Source organism: Ceratosolen solmsi, unplaced genomic scaffold, assembly GCF_000503995.2.
Source record: "Ceratosolen solmsi marchali unplaced genomic scaffold, CerSol_1.0 scaffold1, whole genome shotgun sequence".
Taxonomy (NCBI): Eukaryota; Metazoa; Arthropoda; class Insecta; order Hymenoptera; family Agaonidae; genus Ceratosolen; species Ceratosolen solmsi.
In genome coordinates this window covers 15,149,719-15,170,625 of record NW_011948415.1, presented here as the reverse complement: position 1 = coordinate 15,170,625, position 20,907 = coordinate 15,149,719, and the positions used below count along the sequence as shown (strand labels likewise).

The following is a 20,907-nucleotide window of genomic DNA, read 5'->3' as shown; positions in this document are numbered from 1 at the left end:
GCCTTTAACTTCGTAATTGTCGATTTTCGATTATAAGGGCACGGAATCAGCATGATATCGACGATATCTAAATAAATCGTTTGATAGCCAATTGCTTATGGCGGGAAAGTGTTTGCAAACATTTCATTTGCGGTAATTTGTGTACCAAGGATCAAGTGTGCCCATAATTTTTGCAATTAAGAATTGAATATTTTTTGAATCGGACTTGTTTGGAATATTTAAAATGGGAATTTTAGGTCTCTCAAAATTGATAGCAGACATTGCTCCACAATCTATTAAAGAATATGAATTGAAACATCTTTTTGGTAAATGTTAGACTAATAAGCACGATTAAACTAACATAATAAATATAATTTAATTTCAATGATTGTATTATTTTTTGTTTTGTTTTAGGTCGAAAGATAGCTATCGATGCCTCCATGTGTTTGTATCAGTTTTTAATAGCCGTACGATCGGACGGAGCTCAACTTACATCGGTAGATGGTGAAACGACAAGGCATGTCGATTAATTACTGTATGTTACCTCTTAACAATGAAATATTATAATAAATCTATATATTTACAGTCATCTAATGGGTATGTTTTATCGTACGATAAGACTTGTTGAAAATGGAATAAAGCCAGTGTATGTTTTTGACGGTAAGCCACCTAATTTAAAGGGTGGAGAATTAGCCAAGAGAGCAGAGAGAAGAGAGGAAGCCCAAAAACAATTACAAGCAGCCGAGGAGGCTGGTAATATATAATTTATTAGTATTTGGTGAATTAAAATTAAATTGTATCTAATTTGAGCCTTCTTTTCAAGGAAATATTGAAGAGATTGATAAATTTAATAGAAGATTGGTCAAAGTCACGCAGCAACATGCAATCGAAGTAAAAGAATTACTTGATTTAATGGGCATTCCTCACATGGATGTTGGTATTCTTTTATTAAATAAATTACACTTTACGTTATTATTAAACACATAAATAATGATACAGGCTCCTTGCGAAGCAGAAGCACAATGCGCGGCTTTAGTGAAGTCGGGGAAAGTATATGCTACAGCTACGGAAGATATGGATGCGCTTACTTTTGGATGCAATATTTTACTGCGCCATTTAACATTTAGCGAAGCTCGAAAAATGCCAATTCAAGAAATCCAATATGAAAAAGTATTGAGTGGCCTAGAGTTAAATAAAGAACAGGTCAATATTAATGTGTAACGTAGAACAAAACTGCAGTAATTCTACATAAATGCGCAATTATTCGTATTATCATTATGTATGCAAATATTTTCAGTTTATAGATCTTTGTATAATGTTAGGCTGCGATTATACACAAAGTATAAGGGGAGTGGGTCCAAAAAGAGCAATAGACTTGATAAAAAATTACAAATCTCTTGAAAAAATTGTTGATAATATTGATTCCAAAAAATTTTCAATCCCTGAAAACTGGAATTATAAAGAAGCGAGAGAATTATTCATCCAACCAGAAATAAAAAATCCAGATGACGTGGACGTGAGATATTTTACATTGTTAAATTTTGTAAAAAATTTAATTGAAATATTAAAATTTCTTATTGATATTTATTATAATTTTCATAGTTCAAATGGAATGATCCAGACGAAGAAGGTTTGGTAAAATATTTATGTGGAGATAAACAATTTAATGAAGAAAGGGTAAGAAATGGAGCTAAAAAATTAATGAAAGCTAAACACACTGGAACCCAAGGACGAATAGATTCATTCTTTAAAATAATACCAAATGTAAATTCAACTCCGGTGAAGAGAAAGGTTTGTAATAAGTATAAACAGATCGATAACAAAATTTTACTTTCGTTTAATTTTACTTTATTCTGTAAAAGCCTAAATTTTCTATCTTTTACTACCTTTAAAAATTTTCATTTCAATGTTTTCATCTCTTCTGTAATATTTATTGTTCTTATAACTATTCCCTTTTGATAATTAAAAATATTAATTATAATTAAATATATAAAAAAAAAAATATATAATATAATATAAAACAGTTTTTGTTAAAAATTTTATAGATAAAAAAGGGTATTACAGAGATTTAATATGAATATTAGTAGATGAATTATAAAATATGTTGTAAATAAAATATTTCTTTATTTTTATATTTTGATTTTTTAAATCACTCTATAAATCTGTATATTAATAATCTTACATATCTATTTTTATTTGAATATTAGGGAGATGATAAAAAAACACCAGCTAAAAAGGGAAAAACAACTGGTGGTGGAAGAGGACGAAAGCCCAAGTAATATACAAATTATGAATACTTAGGCTTTATAATACTGTATCACAGGTTGTTCTTGTAGATTATTTGTAACAATTATAGAATTTATATTATTTTATATTCAATATCAATGTAAAAATATACATATAATTCATATTTTTTATGATTAAGATATATCCTATAAGGGAAGATTTTTTTAATAATAAATTATTACGAAAATTAACCTTTTAAAAGGTGTTTTTTTTTGTTTTTCTTTTCTTTTCTTTTTAATTAACTATTAATACAGTATATTTAATTTAAAATCTAATTGTTTGAATAAAAAATTGTATATTACTATTAAAATCTTTAAAAAAAAATAATTTAAAAATAAATCGGTTTTATTTAAAATATTATCAAAGTTAAAATTGGAAACTTTTTTTTTTGTAATTACATTGCAACGAAATACATTAATAATATCTTCATTTGTTTTTAATATATTTTTCACACTATTCTTGTATGAATTTTTTAAAAAATATTGCATATAGGAATTTTTAATCATTATATACATTTTGTTACTTGTTTTTGTTAAATTCAGTACACCAATAATTATATAAACTGAGTACTATGACTATAATATAGAATATTTTCTGTACATTCTATTTTTGAAAATCTATGACAGAAATTTAACAACGGTACTACCAATTGCATTACTCTCAGCAACACGAGACAAAGCTACATCGATATGATGAGAAGCATAAACTTTATCTAAGATAGGTCGAAGATGATTATTTTCAACAAGTTTTTGTAATAATTCTAAATACGTGCTCTTTATTTTTGTCCCTTCCTTCCAGTGATATATATTAGCACCAAAAATATACTAAAACAAAATTTTTTAATTTATGCCAATAAATACTTATGAATTTCTAAGCTGATTTTAAAATTTAAATTAATCAAATGAGCCATATAATTTGTAATTGTATTGTTTCAATTATTTTTAATAAGTGCGCTAATTAATTACAACCTGTTATAATGATGATTATAAATTTTTACCTGAAGAATTTGACTTATTTTTATGCATCCTGCGAACAAAGTTCCACTTATATATCCAAATGAATCTGACATTAAGTTTTCTGGAGTTACTGATATGTAAGTTCCATTAGGTGATAAATAATTTTTCAAAATATTTTGATTTATAGTGCAAGTACCGCCGGTAAAGAAAATCGCGTCAAATCTAAAAAGATAAAAAAAAAAAAAAATCATCAAATAATTTTAAATTCTAGGCATTAATAAAGTGCAATTTGAATTAAATTCTTTTACTTATTTTGAAGCTTCAGATCCTTATAAATTTTATATTCATCGAATTCAATAATTTCATCCACACCTAATGTTTTTATAATGAACGCAGCTTGCGATTTGCAGATTGTAACTACATATCCATTCGAATGTTTAATCAATTGTATTAAAATGCATCCAATAGATGTACTCCCATCGAAAACCAATATTCTAATAATGAAAATAAATCCAAACGAATAGTATTATAAGTTTATGAAAGTATTCTAGTGTTAAATTAGCTTTTAATGCCATATTTTTAATTAGATATTTCCAATTAGATTTAGAGTGAAATAATTATAAAATCATACGCATTAAATATTTATTACAGAAAGTTATTTTAATACCTTTTCCCTTCAGCGCTGTCATCTTTAATAATGTTACTATTAACTAAAGCGTCCCAGGCTAAACAGCCGCTATAAGGTAAAGTGGCAGAATCTTCGAAAGATAAATTTCTTGGCATCTTAGCAACTTGAGTTTCTGGCACTACAATATATTCTGCCATTGTTCCAGTAGACCATGATGGAACTGCTACAAATACTTTATCACCAATGTTAAAGTTAATAATATGGCAGCCAATATCAACGACAACTCCGGCACAATCTCGTCCTAAGATTACTGGCAAGCTTTTATATTTCTGTAATTCATGTATTGAATAACTTTTAAAACGGTTGAATTTAATATTCACATTTTTGTGTGTACTTTGAATTTCGTTTAAATTTATTATTGCACCTTTTGTCGGCGATCTTTTAAAAATTTACAATCTAAAAAAAAACTTACACCTGTATTTAATAATCTTCTGTATGCTTTAGAATAACCAGAACATATTTTTACATCTACTTCATGAATCGATGCTGCTTTAACTAGAATTAAAAGTTCGTTAGATTTTCGTATTATGGGCATTTCTGCATCCTCAATCATTAAAGCCCCCTATAAAATTATTAGTCATTATATGTATTATATGTGCGTGTGCGTGTGCATGTGTGTATGATAAAAATTAATATATTAAGTGTAAGTGCAATATAATATTTACTTGAATACCAAAATAATATTGACAAACGATTGCTTTTATGTGATGCAAATGATGAGAAGTGAACCAATTTAGTGCTAGTGAATATCCTATTATAGTTCCAGTAATTAATCCAATAGAGAAATAAATAAATTCTTTCTTTGAAACTAAAAATTACGTAAACAAATATATATCTATATATATATATATATATATATATGAACATATTAAATAAAATTTTTCAAATATTTAATTTACCATCCAATAGAATTATATTTATGAAATATCGATAAATATGTCTTGGATTAAAATTAATAGATGAAAGATGATGTTTCATTGTGTGGATTCGGTTGTGAAACCACATAAGAATTTGGTTAAATGATTCTTTAAACTCTTGAATGTTAAAACCGTCTCTTACATCTTGTAAATATTGTTGACCTATGGACAACCATATATTCAATAGTTGTTGACCTTCTGACAACCATTTACTTAATAGTCGTTGACCTCCTGACGAACATCTACTTAATAATTGTTTACCATGTTCATTTACAACAGACACTCGAATCTATAAAAGAAATGTTTAATTTTTATAAAAATTGTAAAAAATAATAATTTTTAATATACACATTTTGAGCCAAATAAAGATATTTATTTTTATTGAATAATTTGCTTATAGACTTATTCATAAGTATCAAAATAATTATTTTGCTGCATTGATTTAATATATTTATCTTGTATCTTATAACAAACAAAACAGTTATAATATTAACCTGTAATAATTCGATCTGATTAGATAAACGAAACAAAATTTCATCCATAGCTAAAATTGTTTCATAATCTTCTAAAGTTCGACTGGTTTTCCGTTCGTTCGTCGGTAAAATTAATAAGATAATAGATAAAAAAAATCAAAACAATAAGCCTCGTTTTTACATAAAGCACCAGTCATTAAAATATTCATCCAACAGGCAAAAACTGCAGAAACATGTGTTATAAATAACCATTGGAGGCACGTACTAGATTGAAAATAGAATCCACAGCTTTTTTCGTGTGCGAAATTTCGAAAATGAAACTTGCATTTTTAGCAGATATCACTGTTATGAAACTTACGGAACAGTGCATGGACCTGTAGCTTAATTTGAATAAGAAATTCAATAGAACAGAGAGTTAGGCAACATACGCGGCCAAAAGGGAATAAAAAAATAATGACTCTTCGCTCTTAAATTCATCGGTTTCAATTAAACATAGACAATGTTAATTCACCGGAATTCTCCCCACCCCCAGCCCCCAATCTCCAAAAAGCCTACATTTATCTGTAATAATTGATTAAAATTGTTAAATAATTAAGTATCGACTTTTACGATGATATAATCAGTCACATGTACTGTATTATTGTTTTAATGATCACGTGGTTGAACGTCACGTGATAAAACATGTGATACCCGCCACTGGGAAATATTTTAAAAAACTTGAATTTAGAGGTTAGCCATTTTGTTAGTGAATTCTAAATTCGTAACCATAGTAACGATGGCCGTGTTGAGGCGTTGAAGTTGTACAGTGTGATGTCCTATTTATTATTATTTTTGTTTTTTTTCTCGATGAAATACTGTATATTAATTGTTTTAATTAACTAAATAGCATTGTAAATATGTTAAAATTTATAGTTTTTTATTTTTTCGCTATTATGATTGATGATGTACTTTGCATCACGGAAGATTTTGACATAAGCGGATATATTGCTTATTGTCCATGCATGGGTAGGTAATGCAAATAAATATTTCATTTCATTATGATTTTAATAAAAATAATTATTCCTAAGGTCGCTTTGGAAATCAGGCAGATCATTTTTTAGGTGCATTGGGATTTGCAAAAGCTCTAAATCGTACATTGATATTACCTCCGTGGGTCGAATACAGAACGGGAGAAACTAAATCGGTAACATTAAATTACATTTGCTCATATATTTAATCCTTTGTCTATATTCCTATGTAAGATGCTTGTACATGCTCATGTTTACAAGCTTGTGCATATACATGACATTTATTATAAATACTTTTTAGGTTCGCGTAAAATCATTTTGCCGAGGTTATTTATATTGTTAGAATTTTTTTTAAAAAGTACTATTTTATAAAATGAAAATTTAAAATTTCATACCTAATTTATTTAATATTTTGTCTAATCGTGTCTAATTATACATAAAATTGTGACATAAATTAAATAATTTACAAAGTATATTATGAATATATGCAAGTATTTATATTTTAATATTTGTTTTTACGATAAAGCTTTATGTTAGATTTCAACTTATTGGTAAAACTCAACTAAGAATTTAATAATTTATTATAAGAAACATTTTGCTCTTTTCTGTAATTAAAAATCATTTTATATAAATTGAAATTCTATTATTTCATAGATTCAAGTTCCATTCGATAAGTACTTTAATGTATCTCAAGTAGCAAATTGCCATAGAGTAATTCTAATGGAAGATTTTATGAAGAAAGTAGCACCAATCCACTGGCCGCCATCGGATAGAATTTGTAATTACATCGCATTATTATTTATTTTCTTTTTCACAAATTATCCAAATATCTATTCATTATAACAGTAATATATGTTTTCTAGCATTTTGTTATTCAGCTCGTGGAAAAACTGATTCCTGCAATGCTAAAGATGGCAATCCATTTGGTCCATTTTGGGATACATTCGATATAGATTTTGTAGATTCTGAATTTTATGGACCACTGCATTACGATGTTCATCACACGGATATGGCATTTCAATGGCGACAAAAATATACATCTGCAAAATGGCTAGTGCTAGCATTTACCGGAGCACCAGCCAGCTTTCCAGTTCAATTAGAGAATAAAATACTTCAAAAATGTTTGATTTGGAACAATGATATTATCAATGAAGCAAAATCAATTATTAAAGAAACTCTTCCGCCTGGAGCATTCATTGGAATACATTTACGAAATGGAGTGGATTGGGTAAATGTGACAACATTTTGTTGTTTGCATTTAAATAATTATTTTAAATAAAATATCATCTATTATAGGTAAGAGCGTGCGAACATGTTTTAAGATCCCCAAATTTGTTTGCTGCGCCACAATGTTTAGGATATAGAAACGAAAGGGGTAAAGCGACACAAGCAATGTGCTTACCTTCTTTAGACTTAATAACTCGCCATTTAAAACGCGTTATTAGAAATGGGAGAAATATCAAGTCTGTATTTGTTGCTTCTGACAACAATTACATGATTTCCGAGCTAACCAAAGCCTTAGAACGAATGAACGTAAGCATTTTATTTATTAGAAACTAAAAGTGATTTTAGATAAGTGATTAAGTAATGAATAGTATATGTGTTTTGGTAGGTCAAAGTGTTCAAACAAAAAGGAAAAATTTCCCCACATTTAGATTTAGCAATTCTTGGCAGAGCCAATTATTTTATTGGAATCTTGCATGTCTCCCTTCTCAGCTTTTGTCGCACGGGAAAGAGAAGTTAAAGGATATCCGATATATTTTTGGGGTTTTCCACCAGAAAGGACTTCATCATCTATAACACACGAAGAATTGTAATATAATTTGAATAATTATATAAATATGTGATATTAAGTACTTTTACATCATTTTTATACTTAAAACTGCTTATAATTTAAAACTATTTTCTATTTGCATAAAATTATGTAATATTTATATTAATTAAATACATATGTTAGAAATAACTTGAAAATGTGATATATATTAAATAATGATGATTGTACGTATGAAATACAAAAATATTTTGTAAGCATTATACACAAAATTTATTAAAATTGTTTTCATATAAAAGATGCACGAGATTTTTAGTTAATAATGTAAAAAAAAAACATTCAATTTAAATCATATTTATTATTTTATTATACATTGACATTTTTTAGCATACGTGAGAAATTCATTGGACACAGGTCATAAGTAATTAATGTTTATAATTTTTATAATTATTATAACTATAGTTTTATTATTTTATATATTGTAATAATTTCGTAAATTTATTATCATTACGAAGTCTTTAGTAACTTTAAATTTTTTTTTACTGAAATATTTATATAAATAATAATGCGATTTTTATAGTTAATATATATATATATATATATATATATATATATATATATATATATATATATAACTGTATTGAACTTTTCATTAGTTTATGGCATTATTATTGTTAAACATTTTTAAATGATAATCATTTAGAAAGTACATTTTATATAATTTGAGAATTTCATCGCTAAATTCCAAATGTTTCAACATTAAAGTGAATTACAAGTGTATTAAAGCACGCGCTCTTAATTAATTATTATAACGATTGAATTTTATTTATATATAAATCGATATATCGATACTTTGGAATATAATATGGAAAAATTATTGTACATGATAAAATGATTGCATTCGTTTAGAAATAAAAATTTATAAAAACATTATCCCATATATCAAAACAAAATTATTAAATTTTCTTTACACACTTTTATCTATGTATTAAGCTTTATTTGCGAGTAATTTCTTTAATGAAAACATTTAAAGACATTAAAGTTCACTATACCAGCGTTGATACTTCAATTACAACTAAACTATTGAATGTGAGCAGTGCAGAGCAAGCAATTGATATAATCTAAGTGAATTAGTCCTGATAAAACAATCTCGTTTCAAAAGTCATATTCCGTTTGAAATATAACGTTTAAATTTAAATATAGCGTCGTCTATTTACTATATTAAAAATTTTTAAATAGAATGACTTAACATTATACGATAAGTTTAATAATTTTTAACGCTCAACTTTTACATTCAATAATTGAGGGTTTATTTTGAAAACAAAAAAAATTGGAGTATTTAGTTCATAAGATCTGGTTATAAAATGCGTTGAACATTCATAATTTTAAAAAGTTAAATATGCTGCCGAAAATTACAGACAAAATTACAGAAGATACAATTTTTTATTTTACTTTATTTTTTTTATTTAAAAATTTTTTTTTCAACATAGTCATACTGTTTAACACTTGTCATAATAAAAATTTTAAAAAATTTTAAAGTATTGTAACAACATAATTAATTACAAATATATTTCTTCAATTTTCTGAAAATTGTTGCCTTACTTTCTATGAATTTTGAATAGAATAGGATCTGTTAACCTTATCTATTAATCTATTAATCTTGATTTTTTTTTTCGAAATTTGGCTTGATTTTAAATACGATATTGGTTTTTGAAAAATGATTACAAATTTTCATGATAAAATTATGTAATTAAATATTTGTATCGACATACAATTAATAACGAAATAAATTTTTAAAGATTTATAACGAAAAAGTTAGAAAAATAGTCTTTACCTAGAATTTATGCAAAATATGTAGTATTTTGTATTTATCGCGCTTTGTATCAAAATTTTTTATTAACGCATATCGGCTAAAATAATTTGTGTTTAATTGTTACATAACGACAATTATTAAAAAATTAATATGTATACATTTATTTATTTACTTGTACGAGTCTATACACATAGGCACTTTCAAGCAATAAATTTTGATGTATTATTGTTCGTAATAATTTATGAAATTCTTTCTATTTCTCAACGAAATTATTATTATTATCTTTTCAACTTAAATTGATTTTAAAACAGTTAAATATCGATTATCAATAGAATTATTTAATAAATATCGATAATAGTGACAGTGATTGTGTCGCTATAAAAGCGAGTTACTTTTCGGGAGTTGTATAATAATTTTACTTTGTATGTACTTTGTCATTATAATTATGTATGAAATAGTTGAATTCGTATCCGATTCTATTGTCTATTACATTAAAGTTTCATTGTTTATGAAAATATCGTAAAAAATATTTTCAATTTTGTCTCTATACTTTTCGCAAGATTGGAAAAAACAGTCTAAACAAATTATTTTATCAAAAATTAATTTACACATATAATATAAAATTTAATTTTTTATCAATCTAAATTTTGTAATTACATCACATACAGTAACAAATTGAAATATTTCTTTAATTCTAAAGATAGTACGGCAGTAATTTTTGTCAAGATAATGACAATTGGTGAAAGATTTTATCAAAGTTTCAAACTTAATATCAGAATGATTGCAGTTTTCTATTATTAAACTTCTCTTCATTTGATTTACTTTTTTTTTTTGTTAACAGTTGGTTCCCGTTTAACGAAGATTTGTATCAATTATTTATCGGCCTTTACTCGCTTCCTCTTTTATTTATTTATATGATAAGCTTTATCATAAGCTCTTAAAGTAATTTATTAAGAAAACTTTCTCCTTGTCTATTCCAGTTTTATTATAGGACTTTACCTCGTCGCAGTTCGCCAATAAGGTGAAAGCTATTTGAGTTTCTTTTCGCAGGAAACGTCGATTCTATCACGAAGTCCAGTCTCTTTGCTAATCTTTCGCACAGAGGACACTGAGAGTGTCTTTGTACATTATATTTGTCATATTTTTCGTCTTATTCATCAAACTCGACAACTATTATGACTTGCGGTATTGAGATAAAGCATTCAAGTATTGCCGATGTTATTATTAAACACCGAATTTTCACTCGCTAAATCTTTTCTGCATTAAAGTATGTTATGCATAAACACATATTTTCGCACTTAGGCTTGCAAAATATAATCATGTAATCGAAAAAATAATAGTTAAGCAAGTTTGTAATTGAACTTATTAAATTGTACATCCAAAACTTTATTAATTTTAGATGATATGAGAATCATAGACATCTGAAAGCTAATTTGCCATTCAAATACAGAGTACTCGTAATACATGTATGTATATCAATTGAAAAATACTGAACTTCATGCTTTCTGAAAGAGAGAGAGAGAGAGAGAGAGAGAGAGAGAGAGAGAGAGAGTAATATAAAATTACTATATAAATCATTAAAACTTACTTTTTTCTTTTATTTACACAAAATAACCAATATTTTACATTACAAAGAATCATACTATTCCAGTTGATAGATACACCGAGAAACTAATATATATATATATATATATATATATATATATATTCAATAAATAATCCAACAATGAAAGAAATAGTGCAAGCATATATTTAATTAAATATATAATAGGCAATATAATATAAATAAGCAAATAATAAAATATGCAAGAAATAATTAATTACATATTGAATTAATTGATAATTGCGATTCATAGTTGAGCTATATATTTTTTGCTGATTCTAATATTGTTTTACAATAAAAATTGTGATTTTACATTTATTCGATAGTCGGTAGAATTTATCTAGTTGCTACTTAAAAATCTAAGTTCTCAACTAATCAATAGGTCAGATGAATGTGAGTTAGAAAAATGTAAATAAATAAAAGATATCACTTGCATTCGTAATGGTGTTGCGCATATAATTAACATCAAGCAGAAATATAGAATTTTTTAAAATATTGGTTTAAGTGCATGATTTCTGTATTTATAAATTTCATTTATAAAGAAATATTATCTCCGTATTTGTTAATGTACTTTAACAAATATCTCATTTAATATGCATATTAAATTACTATAAGAATCGATATAAATGAACTAATAATTCGTTCGGGTTTATGAAATATCTAAAATTTGCGAATTTGAAAGTTTATTTTAGAAAATCTTTTCACCGACATTTTAACAATGTAAAACTTACTTAGAAATTTTATTTCTTTAACTTCTATTCGAATAGAATTATAGTTTTGTTTATTTCCCCATTGTCATTACGTTAAGCTTTTGTTTATTAAATAATTTGTAAAGAATTTATTATAATTTATTAATTGGCAATAATTGCACAATAATTAAATTTTATATAAAGTCACATTATAACGAGATAGCAAATTCCACTCAATTTTATATGGAGATTAAAATAAAACTGAAATTAACTTAAAAGTTGATTTTCATAATACTAATTACTATAAATAATTTAAAATATTTATCAAAATAATTCATAAACTACGCTATAAAATGAAATTATGATTTATTGTTTCAATAATACAAACAAAATATATTTTGCTCAGTAAACATTAGAAATTTGCCGAGAAGCGTATTCATTTAACTTTAGAACATACAGTCATTTCTATGTTTCATTTATATTTAATAAAAATGAATATTGTAGGTCTAAATACAAATTTTGTCAATGTGTTTGTAACTAATAAAATAAAACTTACAATTATATTATATCTCGAATAACATAATTAAGTATCCGACATTATTTTTTAATTAGTAGCATATCGTATGCTATGACGTAAGTAGCTGCAAATTATTTATTATTCGTACATTTGACACAAAAGATTTCAGGGACTTTTAGCATCATTGCCTTCTAAAGTTGAAAATGGTTAGAAGAAAACAACAATATAAATAATTATAAAATCGCAGCTTTATTAATAATTCAAGTTTTCTTACATTTAAAAGCACAATTCTGGAAGAACAATAAATAATCATACAATTAATATAATTAATATATGCTGTTTAAAACAAAATAGGCTTGTGTAGAAATTTAATATATTTCATAAAACGGTATGTTAACTGTTTCGACAAACATAACATGTTTTTTATTATTATTATCATGCTACCAAACCTTCTCCATATAAACAATAATATTATTATTAACAATTTTTTAAATATTTTATATAGTATACTTAATATAATTTCAATATTTTTAATTTTAATATGTTTAATTAATATAAGTACAATAAAATACAATAATATAAACATTTCTCTATGTATATAAAATTCTGTTCATAAAATTTATCAGTATTTTCATACATTTACAAATGTATGTGTAATTCCATTTTTCAAAAAGTATAAAATCTGATCTCAGAAACATTCTTGATTTTGTATTAAAAATAATATTTATAATATTGTAATCGTATAATTATTTTCCAATATGTACAAACTATACACACACGCGCGCGCACATAGTTTTAAATATAAAGATTTAACAATATCTAATTCATATTGTTTATTACATTTTTATACACATACGATCACTCTAGATCGTTAATAATTACTATGTAATAAAATAGTATAAATTAATATAAATAAATTAATTAAATTAAATAATTAAAAATAATTAAGAAATTAATTAATTAAAATAAATAAATTAATATAAAATAGTAATATTAATATTAATATTATTTTTTGCAGTAATACTAACAAAAAAAGTTTTCAATAAATTAATAGATAAATAAATAAATAAATAAATAAATAAATAAATAAATAAATACATAGGTGAAATAGATTTTATAAAATATTTTATACAATAAAGCGTGCCATAATCTTTTTATTCGGCTATTTTCAATATGTTAAAAATATATCGCATACCTATAAAACTTTTGATCAGCGCTTCAATATGTATATATTGATTTATAGTTTTTATCGATTTTAAATAAATATGTTTGTCGGTTAGCGATGGAAGCTGACAATCCTTAAAGAAAAAAAATCCTTAACATCAAGTGAGAATCGAGCTTTGATTTTTGCACCCTAAGGTAAGTGGACGCCTAAAGCTATTTTTCGCAAATGTATAGCTTTCACTGATGATGCTTGGTCTGGATCAACGATGTAGCCATCCCCCCCCCCTCCTTCCCCTCACCACGCCCGCTGAGCCACGACGAATGTATAAAATTATTTTTTTAAGTTTAATTAACGGACTGCATCGTATCGAGGATTAAACCAACTCTTTATCAGGTATATAATAAGTCTTGAGAGGTCTCGACTGATTGCATCGATGTGCTTGGAGATTCTTTTCTATTCTATCATTATCTTACTCTTTATTACTGGAGTGATCATTTCATTTCATCATCTTATTCCTATACTAATGTAAAATAATAACTTGTACGAGTATATTTCGCAAGTATCTTTAAAATATCGTGGGCTTGCTTTTTTATTATACTCTTGGACTCGTGAAACGCCGTTAAAAACCTGCGTTTCACGTCACACTTTCTTTACCTAATTAGATAGTTTCTAAAAAAATTAGAGAAAGTTGAAAAATTATTTTTGGTCTACGGCAAAAACAAATATAATTGACAATAAAGTTAAGGTTTGTTTAAGTAATAACGAAGAAGAAAAAACAATATATATATATATGCATATATACACATACGCGCGCATAAATGCATGCATATACGCATATATGCCCAGGCATATGCACTACACGTGCACGGGTAAGAATAAAATTATGGTTAGATGGCGCTGGACATAGTGAATATTACTTTCTACTAGTTTATACAAATTTGCCAATTATTTATCATAACTTATTGTTAAGTCAACAATTTATTTAGCATCGTCCGTGCTTGAAATTAAATAACGATGCAAGATGTAAGAGTATATTTGCCAAAGAATTGAACAACGTATAATATAAATCGTTTCGACAAATCAAACGCAGCATATTAATTAAAATTATGTTAATTTACTTATAAAATCATCGATTAATTATGTTTGAATGTGTAAACAAACCATATAGTATCTAAGCGACACATTTGGCAAAAAGCGAATGTTTTCTTTAATTGTCATTAAAAATATTCAAGGATTAATGAATAGTGACAATGCTCTTTAATCGCTACATAAGTATAATGGAGCAATTATTTATGTAATTATATCATTATAACTTGTTAGACGATAATTGTAGAAAATTTAGTATCGTTAATACACGTTTAGTCATTTAATTCATTTTGTAAATCTTGTACGTTACGCGCGCATATCTAAATGTTTGATTACACTTAACCAAATTACATTGTACTACAGGAAGAAATAGTTTTTTCGCGCTGAAATCCGTGAAATGCGTATAATGCGATATCCCCAATATATATATATATATATATATATATATATATATATATATTCATTTATTTGGTTCCCATGTATACTTACGTATACACCGTTAATTATCCATCGGGCTTTTCTTATTATAAGTCGTTCGAAGAAAATTGCTGCCATCAGGCTTCAAAGTAGTGACGAAATTGTAACGAAATTCCTTAAATGTAACTAGAGAATATGAAAAATTTACCTGGACAACTCATCGCGGCCACACTCGAGCGAGCGACTGGCGTTGGGTCGTCGCGCGAATCGCGGCAGTAGAAGTGATATTAAAAAAAAAAAAAAAAAAAAGAAAGAAAGAAAGAAAAAAAAAAGATAAAAAAATGGCGATATTGAGAAAAGAATTTGAGGCGCGCGAGTGTCCCGGGTCCCGAATTGGAGATGCGATGGGCGTCGCGATGGTGTGAAGATCTGAAAGCGCGGCGTCGAGAGACAATCGGTGGTGGTGGTGGTGGTGATGGTGGTGGTGGTGTGGTAGCGGTGCCGTGATAAGAAAGCGAGGAGAGAGCGGGAAGCAAAAAGAAAAGAGATAATCTGTGCTTGAGATAGATATAGATAGAGAGAGAGAGAGAGAGAGAGAGAGAGAGAGAGAGGGAGGGAGAAAGAGAGAGGGAGAGCGAGCGTGTTATCAACCTCGCCAACGCGGGGATTCACGAGCGCTTTCAATCGCAATTCGACTCCCCACCGCGCAGTGCCGTACTTTCTCTCTTCCGCCGGCCGTCCTATTTACTCGCGTACATTTTCTCGCCGTGTCCATCGTACGCGCATCCTTGACTCTTTTTCTTCTCCACCTCCGCCACCCTGTTTTTCTTCCTTTTTCCTTCTTCTACATCTTCTTCTACTACAACTACAACTACAACAACAACAACTATTCCTCTTACCGAGTCTTCGTGCGCTTACGTACGCAGGGCAGAAACTCCGAGCTCGCGAGCCACTGCTTCTTGTACGTGTGCGCAAGGTGCGACGGAGGTCCCTGTTCCTCCTTCTCCTCCTCCTCCTCCTCCTCCTCCTTCTCGTCCCCCCTCCCCCCCACCCCAACCGACCCCGTGACTGGTATGCGCAACTACTTGGCTCCGGCCCTTGAATCACCCAACGTCCGTGAATCCGCCCTTCCCCTCCACCCCAGTCTTCCTCGTGTGCGTCGACGTCAACGACGGCCCAGTCTGTCCGCGCGCTCGCGTGCCAACCTCCTGCGCTGCTTCCTACCGGAGCGCCTCGACTCCGCGTCTCTTCCTCCCTCCTCCCCTACACTCGGCCCAGTCGTGCCAGTCGTCGTAACTTGGACATCCGTCGACAGGCAGAAGGTACGCGCAGGGCCGCTCCGCCAAAGGCCACGAGAGAGGTGCAATTTTTAACGCGCACATACGCACGCAGGCACGCAGTCGGACAGTCGGACAGTCGGACAGGCAAACAGACGAACAGTCTCAAGCGCCCATACGCATCGTCGAAACGCAGCAAGCAGGCATAAAGAGAGATAGACGGACGGGCAGACTGGGTGATAGACGTCGGAAATGGCCCGAGACTACGATCATTTGTTCAAGCTCCTCATCATCGGCGACAGTGGTAAGTGATGGGCGAGTTTAACGAGCCTCTCCTACCAATTACGCCTCCTCCTCCTCCTCCCCCCCCCTCCATATACAACATCCGATCCACCCACTGCAAACACACTTTTTCTCTTTCTCGGTTTTGTTCGTTGTCGTCCGTTGTTGCGCGTAAGAGCGGAAGCCAAAGTGAGTTAGTTGGAGAGTGTTCGGTGCTAGTGAAAACAGCCGCATTGGCTTTTATTTAGCGTTTGCCGTTGCTCTTTGTAATAAGCTTCCGCGACGTTTTAACGCAATTTTTAGCGTACGACTACGACTACGACTACGACGAGTCATTTGGTGCTCGTGAAATTGTATTTTATGCTCAATAGTTTTACGGGAGTCTGGATTGGTGGTAATGAAATTAATAATGTGAACAATTGAATGCTGATTTCGGCCGTCGACTCTTATCTCCAGATCCTTTTTTCTCTTTTACAAAGCCGGACTATTTATAATATTGTTGTATAGTTGTTAAGTGTCTGATAAGTGGCCAAAGATTTGCTTGCGATAAGATTTTTAGAGCATTAATCATGCGTTATAATTAATTAAAATTCTCTAGTTGTTTGGCTCGTGATTAATGTTTAGTTAGCAGAGTCAGGAATTTTAAAACTTACAAACATTATGTGCTTTATTAATTTACAATTGTAGGGATAATTTTTTCTAAAAATTAAAAAGTGACGAGTGGTACAGAAGTTTAAAAAATTATATTAAATATTCTCATAAAAAAAAGCTTATGAAACAAATAATTCCAATAATAAGTCGTATCGATATAACTCTAGTAGCTTGTGTTTTTGAAAAGTAATTGCACTTTAGCTTTCTTGTTCCTATTTTATGTATAAAAAGTCAAGCGTTATAAAGGATAAAAATGATAGACCATGTTAAGTTTGTGTTAATTGACATTCGAAAGTCTTGGCTTTGTTGCCAAATAATTTGCTGTATAACATGCCTTTGTAACTGAAGAAATTTGATAGTTTTAGCAAATTTATCGATGATAGCATATAATATTGATAATTGATCGATATTGACCTTACAAAGAGTTCAAAATTTTGTAATACGATCGAGGATACAATTTCATAAATTTTCATTATCAAAAATAATATAGTTTCGTCGAAAATGACAATATTATAAATCATTTTTCTCTTTTAAATAAACATCTACCGTAAAGGCTATTCACACTCCAATTAATTTTAATTTTAATTTCTTGAAAGGTTATTCAATTTGTGCGGGTAATTAAATTGGACTTGTGCATTTTCTTTCAGATTTTTAAACTTTTTACTCAAATTTCTATCATCTATCAAGAGATCAAAAGTAATTTTAAAAAATTTATAAGATAATATCACTAGAAATTATATGTGCATATTTTAGTCTTTCTATACTTACTTATAAAGAAGAACTTTAAACTTTAAATTACTTGTATAATTTTGAAGTGATTTCTTAAATAACTATATTATCTAATATTAAGTGAATTATGAGAAAATTTGTCGTAACATTTGATGAATGTTTTAATTTAAATTTAATATTTATTTATTAGAAATATGAGTAAACAATGAGATTGAATTGGGACACTACTAAATTTAGTTGTATTTTATCCAAAACGATGTTCTTACTTAACGAAGGAATCTTATTTTGAAAATATTGCTAAATATTGTGCATTATAAATTTAATAATAAACATAAAATGATAATAAATATATTAATATTACAATTAGATAATAATAATCAATTTAAAATACTTGCACACACACACACACACACGCATATACATATATATATATATATATATATATATATATATACATATATATATACATATATATAAATGTATTTCTTTTTTTTTTTTTCATCAAGGTGTTGGAAAGAGTTCTCTGCTGCTACGATTTGCAGATAATACGTTCAATGGCAATTATATAACTACGATAGGAGTGGATTTTAAAATTCGCACGGTGGATGTAGACGGAGAAAGAGTGAAATTGCAGATCTGGGACACCGCCGGACAGGAGCGATTTCGGACAATAACTTCCACTTATTACAGAGGAACGCACGGTGTTATAGTTGTTTATGATGTAACGAGTGGAGATTCCTTTGCAAATGTCAAGAGATGGCTACACGAAATTGAACACAATTGTGACGTTGTAGTCAATAGGATTTTAGTAGGGAATAAAAATGATTCGCCAAATCAAAAAGTGGTGTTAACGGAAGATGCCCAACGATTTGCCAATCAGATGGGAATTAAATTATTTGAAACTTCCGCTAAAGACAATACCAATGTTGAGGAAGTAAGTGCAATATGTTAATTTAATTCATCGTAGAGATAATGTTTTATTCTATAAGTCTATCTTAAATTACAAAGTCCTTACACGCTTTTAATTTATAATTAATGCTGAAAATCTATTCGACCTATTATAGTAAATATTTTGAATTACAAGACAATAAATTACAATTAATATTTTTTCAATCAGAGCGAATGCATTTTGTAGATGTTTTATATTAATCGAGTGAAAGTATTCGCTGTATCTTAAATTGGTAGTTTTAAATCTACAACAATGACTTAAAGCCAATGAAGAATTGTATTTTCAAAATATTTGTTAAATATTGTACTATGTAGACTCGATACTGTATCGATGAGTCTAAGAAGATTTTTCAAACACATGCTTATGCGAACGTGTCGTTGAGTGTAAGATTCTGTTATAATAGAAAGTCATTCGTTGATTTTGAAGTGTTGATTTATTTATTTTTCAGATGTTCACTGCAATAACGAGAGAAGTTTTACGTACGAAAAAGGAGAGTAAAGAGAGACAAGCGATAAAGACCAATGAAACAGTAAATCTAAGGAAAAGCACGAAACAGCATAGGAAAAAATGTTGCTAGCAATTTCATTGCATGCTAGATAGATTCTAAAAATAATCTTGTTTTTGTATAACAGTCAAGCAGAATAAGACAGAGAGCGCGTGTTATTAATGGAGTGGACATGAAATGCCATAGATTCCTCGACGTTACCAAGGCAACATCGTGAATTACCAATGATGCATTTCTTACTCACGTTACTAGTTTTTATGTACCTTTATGCCTAAAGGTAAATGTGTGACGATGGCACAGATTTTTGGAGAATAATAAGATGTTGTACCAAAGTCCATTAATGAGATATCAGCTTTCGATAGGATATTACCATTCGTAAGGAAATTGGTTGTTAAGTGTTTACAAATATTCAAATGAACGAGGTGGGTGGGTGGGGTGGAGGAAGGAAGAAGAAAAATAAATAAATAGTAAAAGACTTGCCTAAATGTTTGGAGACCTATACGAAATTGAAATTTATTGACATTTGACAAGATGCGCTAGATGTAATTTATATTAAGTTGAGCTATTTGTAAAATGTTGCAAAGTGTTTTTAAATAAACAAAACTGAGATTTTCTATAAAATGTACTACACATAGACTTCTTCTCACAACGATTGATCAATTGTAATTAATGTCGCGCAAATTTTTATTTATCATATGGTATTATCATCAAGCTTATTCCACAGCCACTTAATATAATACCAATATTAGTCAGCAGATATTGTGTGTGTATATATATGTATATATATATGTATATATATATATATATATATATACAAACGCACATAAACATTTTACAAATAGGGTGCTATTTATATTATCCGGAGGTCCAAATAGATATTAAAAGTACTTTTTATCAAGTTTTTTTATCAATTCTTGAGATCCACTCAAATGTTTTTGCAATCCTTATGAAAAATCAAAAGGATGATTATGGTATTTTTTGTATAACGGTAATTTATGGTAAAGATGCTTCTTTATGCACTGTAACTCGTCTATAACCACGTCTGCGTGCATACGCTCCAAACTTCTAGAGGGAAAAAAAAGGATTTCAAAAGTTTTAAAAAATTATCAAAATAATAAGGTAGAAAGTACTTGTGAAATTTGTAAAC

General features: G+C 28.5%; 4 protein-coding genes across 6 annotated transcripts; 3 read left to right on the top strand and 1 right to left on the bottom strand.

The window, feature by feature from the left end:
* The first annotated feature begins 2 nt into the window (after positions 1-2).
* Fen1 (Flap structure-specific endonuclease 1) lies at positions 3-2,347 on the top strand. The gene is made up of 8 exons (XM_011508208.1): positions 3-305; positions 394-496; positions 566-732; positions 803-912; positions 979-1,182; positions 1,277-1,495; positions 1,582-1,770; positions 2,187-2,347. The coding sequence occupies exons 1-8, from the start codon at positions 224-226 to the stop codon at positions 2,256-2,258; spliced, it is 1,146 nt and encodes a 381-aa protein (XP_011506510.1). The 5' UTR covers positions 3-223; the 3' UTR covers positions 2,259-2,347.
* A 516-nt stretch (positions 2,348-2,863) lies between these two features.
* On the bottom strand, positions 2,864-5,817 carry LOC105368987 (reticulon-4-interacting protein 1, mitochondrial). 3 transcript variants are annotated; one of them, XM_011508205.1, is made up of 8 exons: positions 5,321-5,647; positions 4,809-5,115; positions 4,575-4,717; positions 4,322-4,471; positions 3,889-4,178; positions 3,530-3,715; positions 3,263-3,443; positions 2,864-3,089 (listed from the first exon to the last, which is right to left on the bottom strand). In XM_011508205.1, exons 1-8 carry the CDS (start codon positions 5,366-5,368, stop codon positions 2,883-2,885), a joined length of 1,512 nt encoding a protein of 503 aa, XP_011506507.1. In that variant the 5' UTR covers positions 5,369-5,647; the 3' UTR covers positions 2,864-2,882. The 3 variants fall into 3 exon arrangements, with proteins under 3 accessions (XP_011506507.1, XP_011506505.1, XP_011506506.1); XM_011508203.1 differs by lacking the exon at positions 3,530-3,715 and having other exon boundaries at positions 3,889-4,081; positions 4,324-4,471; positions 5,565-5,817; XM_011508204.1 differs by lacking the exon at positions 3,530-3,715 and having other exon boundaries at positions 3,889-4,081; positions 4,324-4,471.
* A 265-nt stretch (positions 5,818-6,082) lies between these two features.
* Positions 6,083-8,160, top strand: O-fut1 (O-fucosyltransferase 1). The gene is given in 7 exon segments (XM_011508202.1): positions 6,083-6,304; positions 6,367-6,482; positions 6,961-7,084; positions 7,170-7,534; positions 7,603-7,839; positions 7,919-7,999; positions 8,001-8,160. Coding segments are annotated over 7 exon segments (1,155 nt in total). The 5' UTR covers positions 6,083-6,195; the 3' UTR covers positions 8,124-8,160.
* Positions 8,161-16,545: 8,385 nt separating this feature from the next.
* Rab35 (RAS oncogene family member Rab35) lies at positions 16,546-20,190 on the top strand. Its single transcript, XM_011508201.1, has 3 exons — positions 16,546-16,948; positions 18,813-19,240; positions 19,704-20,190. The coding sequence occupies exons 1-3, from the start codon at positions 16,897-16,899 to the stop codon at positions 19,830-19,832; spliced, it is 609 nt and encodes a 202-aa protein (XP_011506503.1). The 5' UTR covers positions 16,546-16,896; the 3' UTR covers positions 19,833-20,190.
* Positions 20,191-20,907: the final 717 nt, after the last annotated feature.